The following is a 14588-nucleotide window of genomic DNA, read 5'->3' on the forward strand; positions in this document are numbered from 1 at the left end:
CCCATAACATTGGGTTACCCTAATATCTTTAAGTAGTGCTACCTTTTGATTGGGGGGCAGGTAGAAATGCCACGTTTACACTCAAATGAATTGTAATTTAAAATCCTCTTTAATGCTAAAGTCAGATTTTAAGTCAAAATTATTAAAATTATACTTTTAGAAAGTTGACATCTTCCTTTCTTAACCATTTGTGCCTTCTGCCAGTGTCCTTGGTCACATGACAGTGAACGGCTCTGCTGTTGGTCTTTGTGTATTCCTCCCAGACAAGGAGGCAAAAGGGGACTAGGTATTTGCTGGATGGGCCATAATGCCAGGATGCCTGGGGCAGAACTGTTCCCTGTCCCACTTGCACCTCAGCGGGCTTGACACAAGCCCACACAAAGGAAGCTGACTCTAGCCTTACGTCACTCCAGACTTCTTGGAGTCTTGGCAGGGGGAAGAAAGGAACTTCCAGAACCAGATGTGGGGTAGCATAGGGAAATCTCCCTTCAAATGCTAGCACAAGGTATTAATACTGGACCCTAGGAACAACTCCTCAGTAGACTCCTGGACCTGTGGAAAAATCAGAAGGACTGCATGGGCCGTCAAAGGACTGCCCTGCTGACTGAAGGCCTGCGTTACTGCTTGAAGGAGAAATGGACCATTTCACGGAACCCAGGAACAATAGAAGTTACTCCAAGGGATAGTTGACTGGCCTTCTGTCTGAACTACAGAGACATAACAAGTTCCTGAGGCCTTGAATCCTGCCCTTTGCCTCCGCTGGAGTGAGTCCTAACTCTTCAAGTAGCAGCTCTGTCACGGTCCTTGACCCTTGGAAGTGGTGATAGAAGAGCTGCGCCTGCCTAACCCTAAAACTTGGGACTTAAAATCATTTTAACCAGAAATTGCTCTAAGAATCTGCACAAGACAGGTGTCTAACAGCCAGCTGATCTGCCAAGGTGTATCGCCAGTCGTCATGACTTCCCTGTAGCTCTAGCACCCACTGCATTCTGATACGCAGCAGCCAATCCTGTTCAGCTGGAGCTCAGAACGATGGTATCCAGCCTCGTTGAGCCAACTTTGGCTACAACCTACAGCTTCTTCCTGCTGCAGGTTTTCGACTTCCAAAAGAGTTGTCCAAATCTAAAGGTAAAAATCTTCACCGGTCTTTATGGTGGCTGGTTCTCCATCGATGATCTCCTCAGCCTGGATATCCAGCTTTTCCTACTTGAAGCTTTTCCAGCCATCAACGAAGGCTTCACTGAGACTTTGTCCAGTGGCTCCCTGACGACAACTTCTCCTCGGACACCACCTGCTGCCTTGCCCAGCGGAACTCTACCTTCTCAGGAAGTTTTCTTCAAAATTTCTTCTAAGTCCAAAGGTAGGCCGTGAATGGCCCAATCCACCTTGTGTATGCGACTCGAACTTCATTGTGGTCAGCCTCAACTTTTGACTTTGTGCTGGACTCACTTTACAAGATATCCATGGTTGGTGCTTTTATCTTTTAGGTGGTATTTTGCACACACAAAAACATTTAAAATTCAGAACTCCAGTTTTACTGATTGGATTTAAATCATTTTGGTGTCATGTATTTCATTAACATTTACTCAATGCTACTAAATTGTTTTTGGATTTTAATGTGTTATGTTTTCACTTTATAATTGTTCGTGTGCTGCATAAATACTTTACACATTGCCTCTAAGTTAAGCCTGACTGCTGTTCTGTCAAGGTACCAGAGGATTAAGCACAGGTCAATCTAGTGACTTTTGTAGTTTACCCTGACAAGGATTGTGGTTGTTGCAGGAGTGGGAATCCATCCCCCTCAAACAATAACCCAATTTCATACAAATACAATTCCATTCACTGTTGGGGCTGCCTGACCTACAATGAAACAGGGATGGGATAAAAAGACATATGTTCATTTGAGTGACCAAAAGATGGGGGTACCTGGGGAAGCAGCAGCAAGATGCTGACATCAGTTAGTCCCAGAAGATATAAGGATTTTGTAATGTGTGTCTTATTTGAATGTTTTCACTCAAAGGTCAGTGGGGTTGGTAAATTATGTTACATTTAAAGCCTTTAAAAGGCAGTTGAGTCTGCAGCAGAGCCAGTCATACATTAGCCATGTGACTTTGAAAGACTGGTTGCGCAGGTATCACATTGACCCCTTTGAGGAAAGTAGGCTTGCTTGTACTGCTCACTGCTATTTGGCTTTGGACAGTCCATTTTAGCAGAGGGTGGCGCCATTGGGTGATGTGGCCCTGCCACTGAGGCAAATGGACCTTTTCCCCATTTTTTTAACAAATTAAGCACATTGTCACCTGTAAACTAGTGGATATTCTGGCATCCTTCTTGGCTAACACAACACCTAGGGCTTCCATGTACTGATTGTAGATCACTAACAAGAGAATGGATCCTTGGGGGATGGAACATGAGGCATGGATGGGATCAAGAGGAGCTCATAAAGACCAAATGGGTCCGCTTTTACCCAGATGGACTCACTATTTTGCATGATGATGTTGTCAGTTTGTTTGGGATAGAAGTGTTAATATGGCTAAATGTTTCACAAGAGTCAAAATCTGCACTGAGGTCAAACAGGACCAGAAGGCAAGGGTTTCCCAGCTATAGTGCTGTAAGATGTCACAGACCACTTCGATTTTGACAGTATTACAGTGGCGTTTAAGCATTGACTGGGTGACTTGATAGAGGTAGTCTTAAACCTCCGACTACTCCATGCTTTCCACCTGCACAACCGTAGGCGGTCACAAGGTTCAGTTGGTAGTCCTTCTCCCTTTACACATCCTCTTTTGGCAGAATCATCTCTTTAATGGTTTCTCTTGTCAATCGAGTATAGATGGTCATCAAATCTTCCTCTTATTTTCTACTTTTACCTGTCATCCACCTGAAGAAATCTAAAACCCCCTAACGGACAGCCATTCGTTCATTCATGTTTAATTTATCCAAACCCGATGTTACCAATTTGTCTGCAAATTTCCACCTGCTCTCTCGCCACTTTCCTCTCCACCAAATCCACTGCCCACAATATTCCGAGTTAGTGTACTCAGTGTGATAATAAAGATGGAAACATTCATGACTAGCAGAGCCTTACCTGCAAGTAGATGGTAATTTGTAAGGCCATTAAGAGAAAGGTTGGGCTTCCACACACAGATCAGTCTACCGTTTCTCTACTACCAGCATCAGCCACGTAATATTTCTCCTCAAAATGTGCATTTCCACTGACAACACCAATTTCATTATCCAAAGTTTGATTTTTTTTAAATGTATTTTTTTAATTAATCGTTACCATTTTAAGATACATCTTTACTCGTAAAATATGTAACACTAAAATACATTTTAACCCCACAGTTTTCCGAAATCTATGGTGATCTAGTTCCTATTTTGCTAGGTGCTACCGTGCAAGAATTGTGACTTTGTGCTTAACCCTCACATACAGCAACATTATTAAGCATGGATTATTAGAATAAACTCTAACAAAAGTATTGCGAAAGGCAAACCCGGTCTTCCTATCTCTACCCTATAGATTGAATAGTGTTCTGCTGACCTAGTTGTGGGTATCAAGAACACGTTTACAATGAGGGGCTTTAAAGGTGCTTTTACTCTTGTGAGCAATAAAGGTATTTTCGTGGGCATAAATACTTTGTTTATGCACAGTGATTACTTTTAGGACAGGGACCATGTTAGTCAAGTATTGTATTTTCCTTAATAGAAACTGCCTTATTAGGGGTCTTGGCTTCAACAGCATTTGGCCAGGCTCTTCCTGCTAATGTTTATATTCTAGTAGGTTTTGGTTCATGTTTTGGCCAATCAATCTGCTCCTGTACATCGGGTCTAAAGAGGAATTCAATGCGAATGTGACCACAGCATAATTTATTTTCATCTTCTGCTAGGGAAACGTTTTAAAAGCACACAAACAAACCTCGAAATTTAAGAACAGGAGATATTTTTTTTTATCAGGCTCGATCTACCATAGCTTCAAGAGTTCTGAGGTTTTAGTGTGGGACTGGGATTTCTAATCACAATAAACATGAAAATAGTGCTCTTAACGTGCTGTTTCTTTTTTCTTACAGCAATGTAATTTGTGAAGAAAGGCACCTGGTTTGCAGATATTTCTTTCAGAGCAATAATGTGCCTGCCTGGGAGAAGTTATTTGCCAATTATCAAGCTCCTTAATACTTCTTGTACACAGTTTTTATACACAAGTTTGATTTAACATTTTCCAGTCTATTGCCCTTAGTTACTAGATAGCTTATACATCCTTATTCAAAACTGAGTCTGTTGTGCTTGGGGAAAATAATAAAACAATGTGTCGAAACTAGATAGACTAATGCAAGATGATATCGCAGTTTAATGATTCTCCAGAATGGTAGTTTTTTTTTTTTACTACCAGACAGAGATGTAAGTGAGCAGGTACTGTGAAATAAAGAATACTCGCACTTCTTTCAATTTGAAAGGGAGAGCACTAGCACTTCTAAGCAGGGTTGCAATATTGTTCATGAGAGAGTAGCAACACGTCACACTTGCAAAGACGTAGTCTGGGAGACCTTGTACCTTATCTTATACATTAGCATGTAAAGCACAGCCACAATATGAGTGGGAGTGAGATACGGTATTTGATGATTGGGCACCTGAACTTAATACCCCACCTTATGTTCTACCAATTTTATCACATTAGGTGGAGAATACTTTTTTACGGTAAACACTCAAGGAATGATTGTAACCACAGTACAGCATTAGTGACATATATCTTATCCCATGGGGTCATCAAGCCCTGCAAGAAGAATTGGAACTTCAAATTATTTGGTTCTGCTCTAAAATTACAAACTCTTAACAGGATGAATTCACTTAGAATGTACACATAATTTACTGTATGCACCCCATGTAGTATCTTCTTTATAAGCCTTTGAGAGATATAGGTTCAATAAATGTTTGTGCAATCTGCCAGATGTAGGCTGAAGTCCATGTTTAAGCTCAATAAAATTATTGCCTTTAAAATTGGATAGTGAAACACGTGTTCGTTACATCCTCAGTTATTCTTTGTAAAGGTATTACTATAAGCATAATGATAGAAACACAATATTTTTAATATTAATAACATTGCAATGTTCTACAACAGTAAAATCTAGCCAGACTAGTCATAAATCATGAAGTAACAGTATGTTACAGTACGATGGACTAAGGACTGCTCAGAAAATGTGGCTTCTACTAGGTAATCCTCTCTTTTATATTAGCATGTTCCAGGAGATACGAGTCGAGGCATGAGTAGGTAGAAAAATATGTTTAAAAGAAAAGAAAAGTGATCCCACGGCTAATCACAGCTGGCGCTTCTGATGGATTTAGATTATAGAAGACTCCACAACCGCATTAAAAATCTTAAATTTAGGAATGTACAAGGATGGATTTTGAAACTCAGATTGGTTCAAGTGCCAACCCTTTTTAAATGGCTAAAAACCGGCAGGAATAATGGAAATGTTGATGCAATGGGAAACATCTCTCCTTTCTGTTCTTTAGGTGACTTGACCTTGGTTCAACCTTCTGGTTTTCTGTTTCACATTTGAGAACGAGGGAAAGAGACAGTTAAATACCAAGATTATGAGAAATTAGCATCTGGCATTAATCCGATTTGTTAGTTTACATTATGAACTGTAATTATGGCCAAATATGCCATGCTATAGGTTGGTTCTTAGACATTGTAAGGAGCAAATAGTTTATGGGAGATCCTCGTGGTAAGATTCTGAGTTTTGGGATGACATTTTGCTATTTAAATGCATTACACTTTTAATATTTTGAACATGACCAGACATTAATATTAAACTAGAAATATTGATTACAGCTTGTTGTTATATTTTATATTTGTGACATTTTGTACTTTTATATAATGCAGATTGTCAAGAAAATTGGGTCAAATTATAATGGATTTTGTAGAATAGATTTTAAGGATTTTTAGTACGTTTGATTGATTCAGGTGTTTTTAAAATTGTATTTATTCCCCAAATTGGGTTCCTCTAACTGATCGGTAGTATGATTTTAGCAAGAGTGTTTTTACTACTGAATGTTTGATCTATTAGTTTTGGTCATAGTAGACTGCAATGTTAATTATGTGTGAAGCTAAGGGGATCCATTAATGAGAAATACATGATCAGGATAAAACTGGTTAAAAGGGACTGCAATGTTGATTATGTGATGGCTTTGTATGTTTGTGTTGCCTTATTGGCACAGTATCTAACAAATATTGAATTGAATTGACTCGAGACACGAGTATGGTGGTTGCAGTACAATGAAATGTGGAAGCATTTTAGATATTGTAGAAATAAGACCAGCAGGAAACCAATTATTTCTCCTACTTTGCCGTTGCAAATCTTCAACAATCCTATGCATTTATACAGTAGGTCTTATTTAGGACTTAATAATTGTATTTGTTCTCTTTCATAGACACTTAAATTCAGATTGCTGTCTGCCTCAATTCTACTGTGATTGGAGCACCACGGTCATGTCATTAATAGGGCCAAACCGTAAGCTTCACAAACTATCTACTTGACCATTGTTGCACTGCTGGGGTTAAGCATCATTTTACTCTTTATTCGGTTTATATTGTATTTTAGCACATTTCGGATTTATTATGCCTGTATGTAATTTTTATTTCTCTTATAGCAGTTTCATTTATGCATAGTCCTTAAAATTGTTCCAGATCTACCTTAATTGTTCTGCAGGACGACCATACTTTGTTTAAATTGATTAATTTTCTGCCACCTATTCTCCAATTTTTTCCACCTTTTAAATAATTTGTATTCTACTTTATGTTACTGGCTATTTTTTTTTAATCATGCAGTAGCTCATTTTAGGTATACCTTTCACCTGCCAGGATTTATTTGGGTGTGCAGTATGTACATTCTTACATACCTACGGTGAAACAAACAGCATTTAAAAGAGCAAGTTTGGAGGCATCTATTTATTGAAGATAGTCTACCACCACTGTGCATTAGCACTGCCTGCAAAAAAGTTAGAAAATGTATATCTGAAGAGTGTAAAGAAACCGGATATGCTATATGTTTTCAAAACCTTAATTTTCATGTCACTACATATTTCTAGATGTGATCTTCAATCAACAAATAAACGAATGCACTTGCTGAATAAGAGAATAAAGATACAAACCCAAGCTGGCTGGTGTCTAACGAGTGAGACGAGAATCCAAAAACGGGTACTTTTCCCATGATAAACATCATAATCTCTGAACGTTGATAATCTGGGAGATTGCTACCAAAGAAACCTGCAGCACAATTGAAGAATACATTAATTAACACAAAAGACCTCACAGAAACAAATCATTGATCAAAGAAGCACGGAAGCTTAAGGTAACCAAACATCTCAATTTCTGAGAAAGAAAGGAGGCTGCAGTTGATAACTGAACCCTTTTTCGATATGAAAATTATTTAGTGTTGCAGCTGCAGCATATATCTGAGTCACCATCATCTGCTCATCTCCACTCATTGCTGTGCAACAAGCTTGTCATGATGGCCTCATTTTTGTCCAAGTAAACACTTTCTATTTTCATCGCAACTGAGTAATTATACTGCTTAAACCACCACATTTGACGCTAATTACAAGCGAACAGGGGTATTGAAGAGCTGGATGTGGTCCCAGTTTAGAGAAAATTCAAGACTCTGTTTCTCTTGTGGTCCATTCTGACGATTCTGCAAAACTCACAAATTCAAATGTTGTTCACAGGCCGGAAATAGATGTACAGTAGAGATCCACTGAAAAAGCACCGTAATAGCAAGCGATGCAGAGCCAATACGTTCATCTGATAACAAAGGCCTTTACTTCATCCATTCACTCACTCATCAGCCCTGCCCTCATCCTTTTACTCATGCCTCTATTCATCAACCCTTCGAATCACTCTTGCAGTCCCCCCCCCCCTCCAAGCCACAACACCATATACACCAACTCCCCAAATCAACGAAGAGGCTCTTTCGATTATGAACCGCGCCTGTAGGATTTGTTGGTACCTTTTGAGTGTGCTTACTGTGCGAATGCTTATCTGGGCATAGTGTGAAATTGCTAGTGTGTGAGGGGCATGAGGATGTGGCCAGTGCCACACTCTGAGTTGTATAAGTGTCATCTGTTGTGTGTGACTATTAGTCCGTGCGAGCAGTTCTGATAGTCTGCAGCAGCCACTGTGGTGGTGTGGGACAACTGTCCGAAGGACAAGACTGCTACTAGGTGAGGAGTGGAAGAAGGCTTCCAGTGGAGAGTAACTGATATCCTGCAAGATGAGAGAGAGACCCCAGACCTGCTTCAATCTCGGGATTGTCAGTACCGTTGATAGTGTGACTCTGCTACTGTGAGGGGCTAGTGTGCTTAAAGCAGTGGCAGGCTCCCTGAGTCCTGAGTCGGGCCAGCTACAGGGCCTCCTGTTGCTCTTGGAACCCACCCCACACCAGTACCAAGGCATATGTCCCAGCATGACCCTTTTGCTGGTCGACGCCAAAGTCCCCAAAAATGATGTGTTGCGCTTTAAATCCCAGAGAGGAATTCTCTTCATTAGAAGTAATTACACTGTGGAGGAAGTGGGTTTCTAACAGTAGTCCAGGAGATCATGTCTTCTGCAAGCGGTGGGAATTATATTTGCATACTCTTAAGTACCCGACTGCTTGCAGTTTAAGTGCCCTGATGCGCTGGTTCTACCCTAATCACATTAGAAACGCCATGTTTGTTCACAGTTTCATTTTGAGGCAGGCATTTTTGCAGTAGAAAAAACTATACAGCCATTGCTATGTGGGTTGGCAACACAACCTCCCTCCTTTGTTTACATACATGATGTATTAATAATCAAAACAAGTTTCCTCCTAAGTTATATTTAATTATGGGAACAGCTTTAGGTTAACGGGGATACTAGGTGAGTGGGGGAAAAACAAAGTTATTTATCCAACAACAAACTTCTTTAGACACACAATGTACATAGTTATGCAAAGACTGCAGATTTGGTTGAGTGACACGAATTTTAGCAGCAGAAAGAGCAAGTCACTACCTTTGGTAACGCTGCCTGGTGTATACTCTAGCAAACTGCAGATTCCTCTCCTTATCTCATCCCAAAGCTGCAGGCTGGTGGATGTGGAATTTTGCAGAATTGCACCCTTGCGCCACAAGGTGGAGTCATGTGACTCGCACGGACTACATTCGGCCCTGGTGAGAAGGCTGCCCCGGTCAGCACAAATGTGTCCAGGAAAAGCCTGGAGGAGGGCAATTGCACTGAGAGTGCCTGCAGTTCACTCACGCAACGAGCTTTCGTAATTGCAAGAACAAAAACAATTTTCAAGGTGAGGAGACGCAGTGAGCAGCTACGCATAAACTCGGATGGAATACACACGAGGAATGTTAAGACCAAATTAAGGTCCTGCCATGGCATCACAAATGGTTTGGGAGGGGACATGTGTGTCAAACCTTTAATAAATCTCAACAGGTGATTTAGACGAGGCTGGTTGGTCCGCAAATGTAAACAGGCCGAAAGGGGTAACAAACTTTTAAGTGCTCATTGCAAGACAGAGGCATGGGGTTAGGGTCAGGGTGCCTGACAACAGGTGGTACTTTTAAAATCTCATAGTGCAACACTGGTCAAACTTGAGTTGATATATGTTCAGGATTTGAAATGCGCGTCGTCCGCTGGTGGCATCAGCAGCACCACTAAAACCAGCATGGATTTTGGTACTGGGGTGGAAGTCTGTACCTGGGTTGGTAGTGGCCCTGCAATGGATCCAGAGGGCACAGACAGTGCAGAGGAGGGCACCCACCTGGGGATAACCCGCCTCTTAGCATCTGCAGCTCCATGGGGTCTGAAATCACACCGGAGCGAGCCAGGTGAGCACTGAAAATATGCAGCCTGGCCTTAATCTACTGTGAGGTCGACAATAGCTGCGGAAACTCGAGCATGTCAGCATCGGATCAGTGGTACTTTCACAGACATCTCAATGCCCTTGCAACTTTTCTAGGAGTCAGAGTAGCTTCGCTTTAATCTGCTGCGCCCTGCATTCACACAGGCACACAACTTACCATACACATACGCACACATTTCACCTAGAACGTATACAGGGACACACCTTTTACTTCGCACCGACACAGAAAAAACAACTTACCCTGCGAACTCAAAGGCACACATCAACTTCACTTTTAGGCTTGCGTTTGGACTTCCCGGAGGACTGAGTGAGAAGTGAAAGTCTCAGGAACAGGCCGTGGCCTGCACCAACACAGGGCCCACAACTTGGAGTGTGATCTATGCAAAGGCTGTGACTTCTTCTTGTGTTTGTCAACATACAACTTCGCTTCCTGGTTTTAAATGGCCCTTGGTGCATGAGGGCCAGTAGCAGTTGCTACCGATCGCGAGTGTTATGGCGGGGGCAGGGTCTGGTGGGGAGGGGGTGGGTGGGGGTCACGGGACGAAACAAAATTTAAAAAAATGATATATGCCTACCTTAGCTGGCTGGCCGCCGCCTCTTCTCCATCCTCTTCTTCAAGCAGACAGGAGCAGGAAGCACTCGGGCTTACAGGCTCCCCATAGCCAATCACAACGCATTGGTCTGAGCCCGATCCCGGATGCTCAGACGGGGGCTGGGAGGCTTTGCATGTTCCTCACCAGGCTGTAATGCAACCTGGTGGGGACGAAGCAAAGTGTGCAGGGCTGTTTGTCCGGCCATGCGCACGTAAGTTCAAACCACTCCTCTCCCTGTTCTGGCTAGCCGCACCCCACCCCAGAGCCACTCGCTTCAATAGGTAAAATGAAATGATAATAACGCTACGTTATTATCAATTTATTTTTCCTATTGAAGTCAGTGGAGATCTGATGCTTCTCCGCCTTAGTGGAGGAGCCACCCCTGATGAAGGCACACTTATCACACAACTGAGTCATGTCCTGAGCACAGGCAGCAACGGTACCGCTCATGGAGCACTATGAACAACATCCGTTTCCTCCAGTCATAATACGGCATGAATCCGGCTATTTTCAGCGGGGTATCATTCTCTACCACCCTGTGAAAAATGAAGGAATCTTTGCAAAGTCAACAAAGTCAGGAACAGAGGTCTGGATCCGTGTCAGAAGGCGCAGAAAGACAGGAGTGGACGTCAGTGTGTAGGAGTGGCTCTTGCACTCTGCCATTTCAAGGATGGGTTGGAGTTCAGGTGGAGCAGCACGTCCCCTAGCGGTGTGCAGGAGCACGGCTAGGACAAATGGCCAGATCCAGTCTGGGGGATATATTGTAAGAGAAATCTGGGACTGCAGCCATATGCTTTTGCACCCAAGCTCTGCTTTGTTGATGGTCTGCATTATGTTCTTATAAGCAAAACAGTTTCTGCGTAGGTCATATGTCATTTATGAGTTCAGATCAGCATTCACAGCCGACCTAATTATGGGCTTGACAATACCAAGTAATACTTGTGATACTGGTATTGCACATTAAAGCGGATGAGTTAAAGTGCTAATGTTTCTGGTAAAACTGCTTTCACATTTCTATAGACACCTGTGGCCCACTGTTTAAGGTTATACACTCTGAACCTGAAGGTGAAGATTCGAGCCAGACATGGACACAAGCCTGTTTTCATGCCCGTTCCAGTAAAATGAAATGTGAATTTCTATCGTAAGAAAAGACAAGTTTCCTCAATTACCCATGGCTATGTTGTTCATACAAAGAACATGACCGTTTTTATAACAATGTGGTGCTTGCTTGCTAGAAAAAGATAACGCTGGCCTGTTGCTCATGGTAATATTAGGTATGCCTTGTGCCAAACAATGCGTGATTCTTTTGCTAGGTCTATGCGTCCAAAGGATGATTGAGGGAGGTATGCTGACGTTTATTTTACAGGGCTTCTGATGAGGTTTAAAGATTAGCTTGGAGATTATAATGTACTCCATGGCTTGGGATTGGGAATGCACAATTCTAGTAAAATGAAAGCGTGGCCTTGCTGGGTTACGTTTGTACAAAGATGGTTGGGGTATGCCCCTCATGTCTGCTTTTGAGTTGAAAATTGCCAATCCTGCCATCAGAAAGATGAGGGGTCTCCCACCCTTATACATCCATGCCTTGAGAGTAACTAGATATCGGCAGGAGTCTGTAGATCTTCCTATGACCCCATTCTCGTATTGGAGTTTCTGTTTTGTCCTCCATCTGTGGTATAGTCTGGGCTTTAAAGCGCATGATCAAGGTAAACTGCTAACCAGTACTAAAGGGCTTGTGCTCACTCCTTTAAACATAGTCAAATTGGCTTATACCGAATTGGCACATTTAACTAACTTACAAGGTCCTAGTAAAGTGGTCCTACATGTACCCAGGGCCAGTTAAATAAATACTACTAGTAGGCCTGCAGCACTTATTGTGCCAAAAACTTAAGTAGCCCTTCAAAACATGTCTCAGGCCTGTCATTGCAGCCTATGTGCAGTTTTAAACTGTTAATTCGACCTGGCAAAATAATCCTTTTTGAAGGCCTAAACCTCCCATTTAAATACATAAAAGACACCCCTAAGGTAAGACCTAAACAGCCCATAGGACAGGATATCCTCTTCTTAAAATTTTGGACATGTACTTTTAACTTTTACATGTCCTGGTAGTGAAAAACTCCCAAATTTGTTTTTCACTACTGTGAGGCCTACCTCTCACGTAGGATTACATTTGGTTACCTTATTACAATTAATAAGTGCTAACTTTTTCTTGGGAACAGGCAGAAATGTCATGTTTGCCCTCAAAAGAATTCCAATTTAAAATCCTCTTTAATTGTAAAGTGAGTTTTTATGTCACAGTTCTGAAAATGCCTCTTTTAGAAGGTTATTTTCTTCTCCTAACCGTTTGGTGCCTGCAGTCTGTCTCCAGGGTCACATGACAGTGAATATTTGGCAGTTGGCCTTTGTGTATTCCTTCTAGACAGTGAGACAAGGGGGGGGGGGGGGGGGGGGGAGTAGGTGTTCCTGCCAGGATGGGAGGGGCAGAGCTTTTCTCTGCTGCTCCACTTACATGTCAAAGGGGCTGCCTCAAGCACACTAGCAAAGTTGCTGTGCCTATTTGCCGTTTTCAGACTTGATAGCTTGTCATCTCGTTATCTTGTGTTTACTTATGATTTTCTGTTTCCAGACCCCTTTTACTTTTGTATCCTGTGCCTTATTATTTGCAGCGTAAGCCCTGTTATTTGGTGTAAATTGTGATTTTCTATGTGCAGACGGCCAGCCTTGATGCCTGCTTTTCCGCAGCTTGCTGCTCCCGCGCCCAGCACCCCTAGCTACTCCTAGGAACTACTTAATGGAAAATGCAGCACAACCCCACAGAGCAGGTCCATGTGCCAGATACCCCCTCGCTGTCCTAAGCACAGTGCTTATTCTCCTAGTTGCCCTAGCGCTTCCTTTCCTTATATTACTGTTGTTGGTGCTGTGCCTTATTATTGACTGTTCCTTGTTATTTGCAGTTTTGAGCCTGGTTATTTTATCATCTTGTTTTCCTGGTTGCCCCCTTGTTTCCCTTTCCTTAGATTACTGTTGCAGATGCTGTGCCTAATATTTGCACTTTTGAACCTTGTCAGATTGTCATCTTGTGTTTACCTGTGGTTGTTTGTTCCAGCCTCCTTTTACTGTTGTATTCTGTGCCTTATTATTTGCAGTTTAAGCCCTGTTATTAGGTGCAAATTGTGATTTTACTTGGGCAGCTGGCCCGCCTCGATGCCCGCTTTCCCGTCATTTGCCGCTCCCGCCTCCTAGCTCCACTCCCAGGACCTAGTTAATGGAGGAGGCAGCAAGCGCACTACTGGCAAGCCAGTCTATGCCCGTCTGCTCTTGGACCGCGCCCCGTGCCAGGAACTCTAGATCTCCAGTCACCCGCAGCTACATCGGCACCGAATTCAAAGCCTTGGACTCCTGACTCCTCAACAACAACTGCTGACGTGGCTCTCCATGCTCAATAGTGGTACCTTTCGCATGCCGCAATTGTCTCTTTTCTTGCAACACCAGAGTGACCGCACACACAGCGGCCACCACCACCACGCCGACCCCGAAATAATGTGTATTTTTGTAAAGCACACCTTCATCCCAGGGTATCTTAGCACTGAATAACAGATGTTTACTGTTACCCAACTCAAAGGTACTCATTTTATCGGCCTGAGAAGGATGAAAGGCTGAGTGAATCTCCCAGGATTTGAACCTGTGACAATGAGGTTGAACACAATCCTCTACAGTGGATGCATTAGTCCACTAAGCCACCAGCTTACTGTGCACGACTGGATAACTCCACTGCCTCCTGCTCAATGCCCAATCGCTCTGCTGACACGCCCCGATATCTGGGACACCATCACCTCCCTCACCCCTGAAATAGTCTTCCTCACTGAGACCTAGCTCAACCCTGTATCCGCGCACCCGACATCGCTACGCTCAATAACTACAAGATTGTTCACCGGGACTGCATCAACAAACACTAAAGTGGGAACACCATCATTCACAAAAAATCCATCCACTGCACCACCACCACGAACACCACCACCCCAATCATGGTACACCTCAACTTCCAACTTAATACAGACTACAAAACCACTATCAGAGGCATCCTCGCCTACAAACCATGCCCCGGTTT

General features: G+C 42.7%; 1 protein-coding gene across 3 annotated transcripts in view; it reads right to left on the reverse strand.

Annotated features, from left to right (window-relative positions):
* EFR3A (EFR3 homolog A) overlaps nt 1-14588 on the reverse strand; it is a 1080015-nt gene that overhangs the window by 292962 nt on the left and 772465 nt on the right. For all 3 annotated transcript variants that reach the window (XM_085604916.1, XM_085604915.1, XM_085604914.1), the window contains one exon: nt 7150-7264. In XM_085604916.1, the coding sequence (XP_085461042.1) occupies nt 7150-7264 (115 nt within the window). The remainder of the gene's footprint in view (nt 1-7149; nt 7265-14588) is intronic.

This window comes from Triturus cristatus, chromosome 5_1, assembly GCF_964204655.1.
Source record: "Triturus cristatus chromosome 5_1, aTriCri1.1, whole genome shotgun sequence".
NCBI lineage: Eukaryota > Metazoa > Chordata > Amphibia > Caudata > Salamandridae > Triturus > Triturus cristatus.